At 38.6% G+C, this 15,188-nt stretch overlaps 1 protein-coding gene across 1 annotated transcript in view; it reads right to left on the reverse strand.

The window, feature by feature from the left end:
• Nucleotides 1–15,188, reverse strand: part of LOC127788633 (uncharacterized) — a 67,488-nt gene that overhangs the window by 17,756 nt on the left and 34,544 nt on the right. Inside the window, exon 3 of the mRNA XM_052317139.1 lies at nt 1,679–1,771. Coding sequence (XP_052173099.1) covers nt 1,679–1,771 — 93 coding nt within the window. The remainder of the gene's footprint in view (nt 1–1,678; nt 1,772–15,188) is intronic.

Genomic DNA, 15,188 nt, shown 5'->3' on the forward strand with positions numbered 1-15,188 from the left:
TCCTTTATTAGTTAACATGGTTGATCCTTCCGAATTGATTTCCCTCAACATTGCTATTCTCTTATTCTCCTCACTTCAAACAACTAAAAAAAACCTCATTGAGAGATGGAAGTTTTTCCCTTCCAAGAATTTGAACTCTTACCTAGTCATACTCAGTGTTGAGTTCGGCCAAAAACTCCACAATTCTATCTCTTTCAAGAATAGAATTGAGAGTGGCTACATCTTTACCACAAACCATTTTAGTGTCTTGGTAGTGATCAAGTTGCAGTCAATACCCATTCATTTTGTTATAGTACTTAGTGATTGTTAAGGCCCTTGTTTAGTGCTACTCAATTTCATCTTAACCTCAAAAATAACTTAAGCATCTTGGGCTTTAGAGTACGTACGCCTAACCGTCTCCCATATGTCCTTAGTAGTGGATAAAAACATGTAATTTTTACTAACCTCAGGCAGCATAGCATTCCACAACAATGACATAATCATGGAGTCCTCTATATCCCAAGTTGGGAACTTGAGATCTGATGCCTTGGGGCGTGGATCTGTCAAGTGACGTAGCTTCCCTCTCCCCTTTAGGAAAGTCTTTACCAACTGAGCCCACTGCAGGTAATTTCGTCCATCCAATCAATAGGATTGGTGCATCCCTGGTAGATCACCGGTAGGTAGGCCTCCCATTGGAGTATCAACTGTGTTGGTCCCCTCCTAAGTCATAGCTGGAGTCATCTAGAACATTTCAAACATGATTAGAGGAGTGGATGGAGTAGTCTATTGCAATTAAGGCAAAATAATGGGAAGGACTTTGAGGGCACCAATGGCCGGGGAATGGCGATAAAGGCCAGAAAGGTCCAGAGAGTGCTGAAAAGCAATGAAGGCTGGAATGATTTCCAAAGCAATGCTTTGATACCATGAAAACTTGAACAGAAAGCTTAAATGTTTTATTTACGTGCAGCCCTAGTTATAGGGTTGGATATTTATAGCTTTAGGAAAGATTACAATAAAACACATTAGGAAAATATCCTAATTTGAATTTAGGAAAGTATCCTAAACAAGATTTAGAAACTTTCTAAAACCTTCAGCATTCTAGAAGCAGCCACAGCTGGCTTCTTTCCTTTCTCTGGAATCTCCTTACGCCAACATAAGATGAAAACCTCTGCTTGGATTTGAATGTGTATGGAAGGAAGCAAGAGTTTCTAGTAGTATTTCTCAGTAAAGTTAAAAGAAACTAATATTTTCCTTGAAAAGACAGGTGAAAGCTACTAGCTTTTACAGCACTATGCACAAATAAGAACTATTTCTACACTTGTACAAATATGAAATATTTACAATATCAATGCCCTGGATCACAGATAATGATTAAAGCATTGTTGTAGATAAAATGTACGAGAAGAAGTGCTAAGAAATCCAAAACCACAAAGGATATCCGCTCATCATGGTAAGATTTGGTCCATTACTCTTGACATAGTGATGAAAAATGATATAAAGACTTGCGCTATCTTCACTAAATAAGAACCAGAATTATTAGAGCATCTCTCAAAAAATATATTCACGCACAAAGGATAAAACTATTGAATGATGTCAGCTACTTGTTCTTCTATCTTCTGTTCCTTCTTTTGATGGTAGAACAAACTACTTAACAGGTGGCATCAATTTAGTTTGAACATTTAAAGGGATACACAGCTACCTGCTCAAGGAAGCATAGTGTACAGAGCCCTCCTAACTGATTGAAGGAGATATCCACCACAATATTCTGTACAATGCATTTAACAAGCTTAACCTGCCAGCAGATAAACAAAATTTCAGATATACATACTCGTTATGCAAGTTTTTTACCATTGGGTACAAAAGACAAAAAATCGAATAAAATAAAAGCAACAAGACAGTAACTGAAAAAGAGAGTATGAGTTGTAGACAAAAAAATCATGTCAAAACACAAGTATCAAAACAGAAAAAATAAAAACTGAAACAGGTATAATACCTAATTGCATGACTTCAAGAACCCAAAAAGAGAAATGAAACATGATCTAGTGTATTTCTTGCCAAAAAAGGCTAATGGTACTTATCAAAGAAAACCAAAAAAAAAAGGTCATAGGCTTCCAAAAAACAATGGATTTCAATTGTGAATTAGTTATTTGTTTGTTGTGTGCGCAGGCACTTGCATCAGCCAGAGCTATCAGTGTGGTTTCATGCATGGCACATGATTGACGGCATGAGCTCTCCCTTCAAAAACTGTTCATGTTTCCATGACTACCTTCAACTAAGAGCTTGTCTCCATAACATAGTCAACAATAATAGTATATCATGACTTACCAATTGGTACTGCCCACCACATATTGTAGGACTTCTCTACCTGAGTACTGCCGACCACATATTGTTCCATTGGCCAGACCATTAGACCACACCACAAGTTCTCTCCGGGTTGCTCTGCCGAGTCACTTTACAAGCCACACCATATGCTTAGTTTAAAGGGCACTTAACTAGTTGCTCCTGCTTGCTGCTTTTGCAAGCATATTAGGAGCAGCCCCATTGGCACCTATTCAATGCCTCCAACAACTCTTAACAACTCCAGCAAAGTAGGCCAAGGTGAGGACTTGGATCTCCTCCATGTGAATCCTCGGCAACTTTGAGCAATGGAGGTAGAACTAAGGATTTGTCAAAGATGGATTCACCATTCTAGAGAATCCTTAGCTTGACCACTATACAAGAGAAAGAGAATCCAAAAACAAACATGCACAGCTTGTGTACGCCTTGGATCACGACTATTAGGTTCACAATCATAGGTGCCATTCCTCTACTACTAACATGCAGTCACTCCACATTTTTCCTGTCACAACCAAAATCCCATATTGGTAGTTTATTGGGGAGGTATGGGATATATATTATTTGGTCTCATAAATACAATAGTCAACTTTTAGTAGTACTTTTAGGTGAGGTGCCAAGGTGTTACAAGAATTAAAAAAGGGAAGTTCATCACAACTCAATCCCACATTAGTAGTTTACGAGGAAGGCCTTTAGTATATTACTTGGTCCACAAATGCAATAGTTATCTTCAGCTAGCAATTTTTGGTGAGGACCCATAGTGTTTGAAAAATAAATCGAGCGATACAACACTCTTAGGAGTCATCTGCTTGGGGACAGTACCATGCCCACGCCTCAGTCTGCTTTCTCTCACCTACAATATGTTTCTCCAGTTGTTACAACCCTTGGTTAGAACTCACCCTTAAAAGTTAGTTGTCAAGGAGACGATGCCCAAAAGGTTATAAATCCCACATTTAAGAGCCTAAACTTCCGATGTGGGACAAGTCACATACCTCGCAGTGGACCATAACATACCATCACACTCCGCAGTCCCAACGCCCATGCCAGCAAGCTGTGCACTAGCCACGGCTAGTCCCGGACGAACACTACAATACTGGTGTCACCTCCATCACCGCACAATTGCAATTGGGAGACATAGGGTCGACTTTGATACCACTGTTACAACCCTTAGGTAGAACTCACCCTCAAAAGCTAGCCATCAATGGAATGGTGCTCAAGAGGTTATAAACCCCACATCAAGAGACTAAACTTCTGATGTGGGACAAGTCTCATACCTTGTAGTGGTCCATAACAATGGTCTTGTCCTTTCCTGGGGTTAATTTGGAGCATTCATCCATGGTTGCACGTGGTCATGGGTGTGACACTGGCAAAGGCAAAGGTCATGATAGGCTATGTGTCTTTTGTGGTAAAAGAGGGCATACAGTGGATCGATGTTGGGATAAGCATGGCAAGCCTAATTGGGCTACCAAAGGTGCTAAGTTGTCCGATGCCTCTACAGCTATAGCTATTACTCTTCCTACTAGTGAACCCAGTTCCTCTACTATTGTTCCTAAGGATGTTATCTAGATCTCTACGGAGGAGTAGGATCGGTTACTACAATATCAACCACCTTCTGTTTCCTTCCATACCTTCTAATCAAGTACTAGGGCCCTTGCTGCCTCCTCTGGTAATTCTTGGCTAATTGATTCAGGTGCATCAAATCACATGACAAGTAACTCTTGTCAATTTACCAACTTTACCCCTTGTCAATCTCTCCCCTCCATTACTGTTACTGATGGCTCAGTTTCTCATATATCTGGCTTTGATACTGATTATACTTCTTCTCCTAGGCTCGACCGAGTCTTCTATGTTTCAAAGCTATCCTTTAATCTTCTTTTTGTTAATCAACTTACCACATCTTTAAATTGTTCAGTAACTTTCTTTCCTACTCACTATGTTATCTAGGATCTCTAGAGAAATACGATGATTGGACATGGCTCTAAGTCAGGGAGAATCTATCACCTCTCTCATGATTCTGTATCTACATAAGTTGCTATTGCTATTGGGGGCATGTCTCCTTATCAATGGTATTGTCGGTTGGGTCATCCTCCCTTTCTCGATTAAAGAATGTTTTATTTTTTAGTGAATCTATTTCTGAACTATATTGTGATGCGTGTCAATTAGGAAAACATCACATAGCGTATTTTCCTTTTAGAGAAAGTCAAAGTTTGCATCCTTTTGATTTATTGCATTCAGATGTGTGGGGTCCTTGTCATTATTTCCACTATGACTAGGTATAGGTATTTTATTACCTTTGTGGATGATTATTCTAGGATGACTTGGATTTACTTGTTGAAAGATCGATCATATGTTCTCGATATATTTCAAACCTTTCATAATGAAATAAATGCTTAGTTTTCTTCTAATATTTGTATGTTGCGATCTAACAATGCTTTAGAATATATGAAATCTTACTTCTCTAAATTATATTCTTCTCATGACATTATTCATCAAACCTCTTCAGCTCATACCCACAACAAAATGGTGTGGTTGAGCATAAAACCTGCCATCTTCTTGAGGTTGCTCGCACCATTATGCTTCAGATACATATGCTTAAATCTTTTTGGGGTGACGCTATCCTTACTGTTGGGTTTCTTATAAATAGGATGCACTTTTCTATTCTTGGAGGTGTCATTCCTTTTAAATATCTTTTTCTTGGTTCTCCTTTATTCACTCTTACTCCTCATATTGTTGGATGTGTGTGCTTTGTTCATCTCTTTGAGCCTGGTCTAGATAAACTTTCTCCTATCTACCCATTGTTCTTCAGAAAGATAAATGTTCTTGTACTCAACATCCTATTACTCATGTTCTCCTTTGATCACCTTGGTCCTCCTTTCGTCCTTTTGCTTTGTCTTTGTCCTCTATCTCTATTCCTAGGATTACCATGAGGCTATTGAAAGCCTAGATTGGCATAAGGCTATGTGTCACGTTCCTAGGGGCAGGGCAATAATTATGTTTTTTCTCTCATGCTTGATGTTTATACTTAGCGGTAGAAATGGTTGTGCTTTATCTGGTTCATACATTCTGGATAGTTGTATTGTTAAGGCTAGAAGGCTATAAATAAGTCACAGCTAGAGGATGGGGATTATCATGTGTTATGAATTGAATCCTTTCCCTCCACTTTTCTATTATATCTGTCTCTCGAACATTCTGCCTCCTTACTCTTGTTATTTTCCCTCCCTGTCAATCTGAGCCTCCCTCCAAATTCTCTCTAATTCTCAATTATACCGAAATCAACCCCTTATCAGATCCAAGGTGTAAAAGAACATAATGCTTGAGATTTCTTATGTTATGATGTTGATAATTGCAATGTTTATATATTGATGTTGTATTGTTATAAGCGATGGTTTTGTTGGTTAGGCTGTTGCTTAGGCGGTTTAGTTTGTTATAAATTGTAACAACAATCTGTTATTAAGACAAGCTGAGTATAAAACTCAATTGTGCCTTCTCCCTCCTGTAACTTTGATTACATTGCATTTTAGTAAAGTTGAGCGAGATCTTTTCTTCTTCCCTCTCGCTACTTTTCTTTTCATGCCCTAGGTTTCTGTTTCATGGTATCAAAGCCATAGACCTATGTTAATGGCGTCCAATCTAGATCTTAGTTCCTCCTCCTCTCCTCCACCTTGTTCTTCTTCTTCCTTGTCATCCGCCTCGCAATCTGATTTAACGGCGGTGGCAAAAGCCTTCAGTTTTATACCTATCAAGCTGGATTCTAGCAACTATATTTTCTGAAAAGCTCATATCCTAGCAACAATCCAAACATTTGATCTTCTGCCATTCCTCAACAAGTCTCCGCCTCCGGCAAAGTATGTGGCAGATCCGGCAGCTAGTGAGTCTGGATCTCCAGTGATCAATCTCAAGTACATGAATTGGATCAAATTTGATCAATTGCTACTTGGATGGCTGTTCTCTACAATCGATAAAGAAGTATTAGCGCAGGTGATTCATTGTGAATCATCTGCTGAGGTATGATCTTCTCTAGAAAACATTTAGTCTCGACAAACTATTGCTAAATCATTTCAAATAAAGCAGCAATTGAGATCAATTAAGGACTCATTATCTGTCAATGATTATATACTAAAAATCAAGACTATAGGTCATGCTCTTCCTGCTATCGACGAGCCTTTGAATGATAAAGACTTACCGCTTGCTATTCTTAATGGTTTAGATCACGATTATGAGACTGTTGTGAGTCTCATCACTTATCAAATGGACAAGATAGATTTAGAGAAGGTTCAATATTTGATGTTGATGCATGAATAGAGATTAGCTGCTAAAGAACTGTTAATTTTGAGTTTGGTAGGACAGCATAGATTTAGAGAAGGTTCAATATTTGTTGTTGATGCATGAATAGAGATTAGCTGCTAAAGATATGCCACAATCAACTGTTAATTTTGAGTTTGGTATGCCTTCATCTATGCATGTCAATATGGCTTCATATTTGCCAAGGAATGGTAGTGGATCTATGAACAATAGAGGCAGTTTTGTATCAAGAGGAGGTGGTTATATGACCAGAGGAGGAAGAGGTCGTGGTAAAACACCTGGTAGGAGGATTTATTGTTAGTTGTGTGGAAAACTAGGGCATTTTTTAGATAAGTATTATCACAGATTTGATAGGAATTTTCAATGAACACCTAGCCAAAATTTTGGGAAATCTACTACTGTTGCTCAACCAGATTCAAGAGCATATCTAGCCTCCCTTAGAGATTCTAATGAAGCCTTCATGAGTGAAGTAGGGTCAGTTCAAGGGGCTTATTATGGCCATTTCTCATAGCCATAAAAAAACCTATCCCGGTCTTCCTTACCAGAGAAGCAACAAACCATATCACTTCCAACCTCAACAATTTATCTTTGCATGCTCCATACAACGGTGTTGACAAAGTTGCCATTGGAAATGGTAAAAAACTCTCTATTTCTAATATTGGCCTTGGTCAATTATACACTCAAACCAATCCTACATCTATTATTTCACCACCTAATGTTCATGTTCCTAATATAAAGAAAAATCTAATTAGTGTCTCCCAGCTTACAAGAGACTATAATGTTGTTGCTGAATTTCACTATAATTCTTGTTTAATCAAAGACAAGGGTTCAAGGCTGGTGCTACTTCAAAGACACCTTAAGGATGGGCTTTATTAGCTGATTCCAGCATTTGGTCATGTTACTCACAGTAACTCGGCCCAATCCATCAAGCCTAATCAGTTGCTAGTAGTGATTTTTCTTTGAATAATTGTAAAAGACAGCATTCATTTTGTCATGAACTGTCTTCTAATGTCAATGTAGCCCAAACCGATAATGCATATCAGCAATGGCATGCAAGATTAGGGCATCCCTCTTTCAATGTACTACAATGGATTCTGAATAAAATTCATTTTCCTTGTTCTCGTTCAGCTCTTTCATTTTATGATTCTTGCAAAATTGGAAAACTACATCAACTTCCTTTTGCTGATTGTGAAATCAGGTCAAAGAAACCGTTAGAATTGATCTATTCAGATCTATGGAGTCCTCCTCTTGTTATTTCTACTAAAGGGTATAGATATTACATTATCTTTGTTGATACATACGCTAGATACACATGCCTATATCCTTTGTAGTGTTCTAAAACACGGCCAAGGCGGCCCTTGGCCACTGTGATTAAACCCTAATCGGCACCCCTAGGCACCTAACCACCTGGGTCGCCACTTGGGTCGGCACGACCTGCTGCTTGGGTCGAGCGCATCCTGGGCCGATTATCTTTCAGTTTCCCTTTCTCACTCTCGTCGCTTTCCCGTTGACTCTTTCTCGTTGGACTTGTCGCCGCCACCAATCTTGTCATTTATGTCTCTCTCGCCTCCGATCTCGTCGTCTCTCTCTCTCTCTCTCTCTCTCTCTCTCTCTCTCTCTCGCCGCCAATCGGGCTGTTCTCTCCCTATCGGTTCTTGCTCTTCTTCCTCCAATACATATGGCCATCTTCCTCCTTGCTACTTGCTACACCATCTTTGTCCTTGCTTGTTGCTAGCAGCAAGGAGGAAGTCCTTGCTCGTTGTTGTGGCTTGCTGCTTGCTGTAGCAGCAAGGAGCAAGTTACAATGCTGAGGAGCATCATCAAGAAGAGTGGGCATGAAATGGGTGCTCCATTATAACAGAAGCTTAGACAGACAGAAAAATGAGGAGCATCATGAACTTGTGTGTTAATTCTAACGTGGGTACTGCTTTTCTTTCTTCCAGAGAGTCTTCAGATGAAGCACATATAAGTAAACTCATCTTTGAGTATGTGGACAAGTGCATTGTGCAAGTTGGGCCACAAAATGTCATCCAAGTAATAACCCACAATGCTGCCAACAATATAAGAGTGGCAAAATTGTTGAAGGTGAAGAGGCCAAATATCTTTTGGACCTCATGTGCTACTCACACCATCAATTTGATGCTTGAAAGTATTGAAAAATTGTTGAGATATAAGAAAGTCATTGATCAGGCCAAGAGTTTGACAATCTTCATTTATGCACACCATAAGACCTTGTCCTTAATGAGGTCATTTACGAATAAGAGGAATATAGTGAGACCGGGAGTCACTAGATTCGCTGCTTCTTTCCTTACTCTACAGAGTTTGATGGAGAAAAAGGCCCAAATGAGGACAATGTTTACCAGTTCTGAATGGAATGAATGCAAATGGCCGAAAATTGTTAAAGGGAAAGTAGCCTATGCTACTGTGATGAGCATTTTTTTTTGGAATGGTGTGACTGTATGCTTTAAGGTTTTTACACCTTTGGTGAAGGTGTTTCGAATTGTTGATGCAGATAGAAAGCCTTTTATGGGTTTTTTATGCGGAGAGATTAGGCACGCAAAGGAAGAAATTAAGGAGGGCCTAAATAATCTTGAGAAGAACTATCATCATGTTATGGAGATTATTGAAGCAAGGGTTAGGGTAGATAGTCCACTGGATTTTGTAGCTTACCTTTTGAATCCCTACTACTTTTTCAAGAATATGAATATACAACTTGATAATGAAGTGATGGATGGGTTTTTTAACTGTGTGGAGATGTTTTATGATGGTGAATTGTAAGGCCATGTTATAAATGTTGTGTTGGCAAAGTATACTCGTAAAAATGGAGCTTTTGGAAAACTATGGGCAGCTCATGGGTGTGCGAAAAATTATGACAATTATAATCCAGGTATAAAATTCTTTTAATCCTTTCTATTGTATATTAGTGTATAAATTTATTTACTTTATACTTGTTTCACCTATGTAGTTACATGGTGGATGACTTATGGAAATCAAACTCTAAACTTATAACGAATGGCAAGAAGAATTCTCTCGTTAATCACCAGGTCATCTGCTTGTAAAAGAAATTGAAGCACTTTTGAAGGAGTTAGTGTATATTTTAAAATGTTTTTAATATTTTAATTTCATTATCTCTATGAATTATATTTATTTAATATCAATTAGTTATCCTTATCCACTTATCATTTATATTGATATTGCTTTTATTTTATTTATGTAGATACATACGAAGAAAAGAAATAAATTGGACGTGACTCGATTGAACAATATAGTCTATGTCTAATTTAATGCAAAATTGATGAACAAGCACAAAAGGGAGAAGGAAAGGAATGTTGATGTGCTGCTTGCTAGTGATGCTAGTAATGCACAACGATGGATCGTTGATGGAGGAGATGATGAAGAAGTTGAGCTTGGTACGGGGCTCACTTGGGAAGTGATTGGTGAGGCATTTGGAGCAGACGAGATGCTTCAACCTCGAAGAAGTTCTAGGGTGAGAGAGCTTCATGAAGATGATTTTCAATCAAAAGAAGAAGATGAGCAAGAAATCAATGAATTTGATTTTGAGCCCGATGAAGATCATGTGTTGGATGAATATGGAGAGGAAGAAGTCCAATTAAATAATTAGATTCTTCTGATATCGTTTATGTTGTATTATTGCTGCTTATGCGCCTTCTTAAACCTAAAACTAATCTAATAGTTTGTTTTCTCAGGGTTAATTTCATTATTTCACTTGTATTTCCAACTTTGATTTATTTGAAAATAGCATCAAATTACATCAAAAAGTTACAATTAAAAAAAAAAAAAAAAAACAACATTTTTCCTAGGCACGCTAGGCGCTAGGCCCCTATCTGGCACCCGACTATCGACTAGCGCCTAGCGCGTTTTAGAATATTGATCCTTAGAAACTAAAATCTGATGCATTGGTCACCTTTATGACTTTTCATAAATTTGCTGAGCTTTAATATCATACCAAACTTAAGGCTATACAAACTGATAAGGGGGGGAATTCAAAGCCTTTTTACCTTACCTTCATAGTCATGGCATACAGCCTCAATTTACCTACCCCTATACTCACCAACAAAATAGTGTAGCTGAAAGGAAACACCAACACATAGCTGAGATGGTTCTTACATTGTTAGCCCATGCTCACATGCCTCTAAAGTTTTGGGTAGAAGACTTCCAAATTGTTGTTCATACCATCAACTTGCTCCCAGCTTCTCCTCTCGAGTTTAATACTCCATTTGAGTTACTTTATCACAAACAACCTAATTACCTACTGTTGCAACCATTTGGATGTGCTTGCTTTCCTCACCTTAGACCCTATAACAAGCACAAATTTGATTTTCACTCCATCAAATGTGTGTTTCTTGGATATAGTCATGCTCAAGCTAGTTACAAGTATTTGCATTTATCAGGAAAGGTTTATATTTCTAGACATGTGCAGTTCAATCCTGATGAATATCCATTTTCTACTTTGTTTTCTTCCTCGTCCTCTTCTTCTTTTACACCTCAACCAGTTCCTAATGGTTTTTCCACTATGTTCTTTTAATCCCTCCCTTCACTCTCTTCCACTTCTTCTTCTTCTCCTCAAGTAGCACAGCCCTCGATTCCTGCCTTGTCAACACCTGTCTCTACTGATTCTTCTTCCTCACACACTAATCACTTGACTCCTATTCATGAAACATAGCCAATCCAACCTCAATCACCTAAACCTAAAGCACATTTAACTAAACCCAAAGCTACTCCAACTCCTTCCATTCACCCTATGCTTACCAAATCAAAGTCCAAGCATCTTTTAGTCAAATCTCTCCTCACGCCTTAGTGAGTTCCCTAGAACCTAATTCAATTCATGAGGCTCTTTTAGACTCACGATGGGTTAAGGCTATGGAGGAGGAATTTTTTGCTTTGCAACACAATCATACATGGAATCTTGTTCCCTTTTCTAAGGATAAGAATCTTATTGGCTGCAAATGGGTGTTTAGAGTTAAGTACAACTCTAATGGATCAATACTTAAACACAAGACCCGGTTAGTGGCTAAGGGGTTTCTTCAAACTCTAGGGATTGATTATGTTGAAACTTTTAGCCCTCTTATTAAGGCTCCTATTATTAGGGTGTTATTCTCATTGGCTGTTACTTTTGAATGGGATATTCAATAGGTGGATGTGACTAATGCTTTCCTCAACGGTGACCTAACTGAAGAGGTTTTTATGTCACAGCCAAAAGCCTTTGTAAATTCTCAGTTTCCCTCTCATGTGTAGGCTGAAAAAGTCTTTTTATGGCCTTAAACAAGCTCCTAGAGCTTGTTACACCAAACTGAGAGTTGCATTACAGACTTAGGGGTTTTCAGGGGCTATTTCTAATGCTTCTTTGTTCATTAAACGAACTGCTAAGTATGTGTTGTTCATTTTAGTGTATGTGTTGACATTTTTGTTACGAGGTCCGATTCTACAGCCCTACAAGCTTGCATTTAGGAATTGGATACTTACTTTTTCTTAAAACTCTAGGGTCTGTCAATTATTTCCTAGGTTTGAGACATATAGAGATAATAGTGGAATTTATCTCACTCAATCCAAGTATCTTTTGGAGTTGTTAAAGAAGGCTGCTATGTAAGATTGTAAACCTTGTGCCACACCCGTGAATTCGGGTGTCTCTTTAACTGATGAGGGTGAATCATTTTCCAATCTATCATTATATAGGACAATCATTGGTTCTTTACAGTACTTGACATATACTGTAACATCCCAGATTTTCAACTCAGATATGATGTAATACTTGGGGAAATAAAGCATTTCCTTGGTACGGTAGACAAGCGTGTAATTTTTGGGTAATTTTTGAGAAACAAATGAAAGATTTTCCAAAAAATCATGGAGACTAAAGCAAGGGGGCATCATCTTAAGAAATTCTAGGCCTCAAGTGTCATAAGTACAAAGAAGTTTTGGGCTAAAGAGTTATTTGTGAGAAACCTAAAATATCTTGTAACTAAGTGGTTAAGGAAACCAAATGAGCTAACTTATGGTTAGGAATGTAATCATGAGCAATGATGGAAATGTGGAAAATGTAATTTACCATGTGGGATGTAATGATGGGGAATCTTGAAATTCTAATTAAACATGTGGTGGCTCATATCTCAATGGACAATTGTCGCAAGGGTATGAAATGGCACAAATATCTAGGGACACGTGACGTGATCCTACGAAAACAATGATTGTATCTTATCCAAGTGACACATGGCACACCCGAATTGGCCAAGGATGCCTATAAATATTAAGCCTTCAAAAGGTACATTCTCACCATTAAACAAGAGAAAATGGGAGGTGAGTTTGAGAGGAGAAACTTTGCTAGGAAATAAGGTGGAAAAACACTTCGTCGGGAAAGTCGGGTAGCCACCGTAAAAGGAGTCAAACAGCATCAAAACAGTAAGGTAATTCAGATTTCTTTTCGTAGTTCGATAAAGAATTGAATAAGGATCGTGTGGGTTCAAACGGGAGTCAAATCGAAGTCCGAACGAGGGAGAACGAGCCGAAAAACTACAAGCGGTCAAAATGAGAGGGGGCAGCTCACGCCACCTTGCCTGCTACGCATGCAGCGCGTGGGGCTCCTTCCCCAAGCATGTGTGGGGCCCCCTTGGCCCAAAATTTTGCAGTGTTAGTCTTATATTTTATCCCTAGGACCCTATATAAAAATATTTTAAGGTTGAGTTACGAAAGTAGGTTATTTTCGCAGAAAAATATTCCCGAACCCTGTGAACAGTGCCTTAACACTTCCAAACTAGCAAGGTGAGTGCTTCTTGCATCCTTATGCTACATATCGAACATTTTGTATTCACACGGGTAAGGGTGATTACTTGCATAAGCATGACTTTCCTTTAAATCGAACATTTTCTCTTACTTTATCATGCATCACTTGGTGTGTGTGGCTAGTTGAAGTCAGGATCTCATGTTAGACTAGTGAAAAGTCATGGAGATGTGAGAACATGATAAATCAGCGGGGGTGATTGCAACACCTCGGTGTCACTACCACACGGGCAGTTTCATGTCATTTGCATAACTCATTTATATGCACGCTTTCCTTCTTTGATGCACTCACTTAGATGTCATTATCTAACTTGGGTTGATGCCCCTGGGACATTCAATGTCCCAGGTATATTAGCATGCTAGGTACCCCAGAGATAAGCAGAAGAAAAGGCTACGAGGAGGCCGATGTTTAGTTTAACTCCATGTTGTTTATGTGCTATGGATCTTATGTAACCTTTGGATTTGTTTGAGACTTGTGTATTGCAGTTGTATAAATAGGGTTATGTAAGGCTTGGATTTACCTTATATGTTGTTGAGGGTGTAAGTCGGGGTTACTATGTACTATGAACATGATAAGAGTTGTTTGTTGGATTTTGGAAGTTTTCGAATGATGCATCGTGAATAGCAGCTAGGATACTCAAGGTTGTAAGAAGTGTGTGTGTGCAGGTGTCCTGCAATTGTACCTTCAGTAATGTATTGTCTTTTGGAGTATTGGAGGTCGTGAGCATTTCTCATACTTGTAAAGGAACTATAGTGGAAACCCCCTTTATTTAGCTTTGATTAAGCTTTCAGGTTCGATCCAACGCTTCCATTGGCAAGGGTTTCCATAACGCCCTAGGTGATGTCTGCTTATATTTCACGTTGTTATATATTTAGAAAAGTGGGGCGTTACATATACAAGACCGGATATTACGTTTGTGGTTAACAACTTGAATCAATTTTGTCTACCCCTAAGCTATAGCACTGGTTAGCCTGCAAACGGCTACTTTAATATCTTAAGGGAACCATTGGTATGGGCCTATTGTTTTCTCCATCTTCTAGTGATTTGTCCTAGGACGTGTACACGGATGCTAACCATGCAGGCTGTAAGGTTACCAGGAGGTCAACCAGTGGATTATGTGTGTTTCTTGGCAATAATTTGATCGTTTGGGGCTTACGAAAACAGTCTGTGGTAGCTAGATCAGTTGGGGAAGCTGAATATAGGGCTATTGTACAAGGTGTTACAGAGGTCTTGAGGCTAAAATAATTGTTTTCTGAGTTGGGCTATCCATGTGTTTACATTCCAATTATATGGAGTGATAAACTAGCTGCCAAAAGTATTGCTAAAAATCTTGTTTTCCATTTACGTACTAAGAACATTGAGATTGATGTGCACTTTGTTCGAGAGAAGGTGGAGAATGGTGAAGTTGAGATTAGATATGTTCCTACGTCTCATCAGGTGGCTGACATTCTTACTAAAGGATTACCAAGGAACAAGTATCAGTATTTGTGTCACAAGCTTGGCCTTAACTTGTCACCAGTTCATCTAAGTACCAATGACTCTTCAGGCAGTCCAACGCTCAAAGTTTCTTCCTCTACCATGGAGTCTGATTTGAGGGGGAATGTGGAAGAACATAATGCTTGAGATTTCTTATATTATGATGTTGATAATTGTAATGTTTATATGTTGTTGTTGTACTGTTATAAGCGAAGGTTTTGTTAGTTAGGCAGTTGCTTAGGCGGTTTAGTTTGTTATAGATTGCAACAGCAATCTGTTATTTAGACAAGCTGAGTATAAAAAT

The sequence above is a fragment of the Diospyros lotus genome, chromosome 13, assembly GCF_014633365.1.
Source record: "Diospyros lotus cultivar Yz01 chromosome 13, ASM1463336v1, whole genome shotgun sequence".
NCBI lineage: Eukaryota > Viridiplantae > Streptophyta > Magnoliopsida > Ericales > Ebenaceae > Diospyros > Diospyros lotus.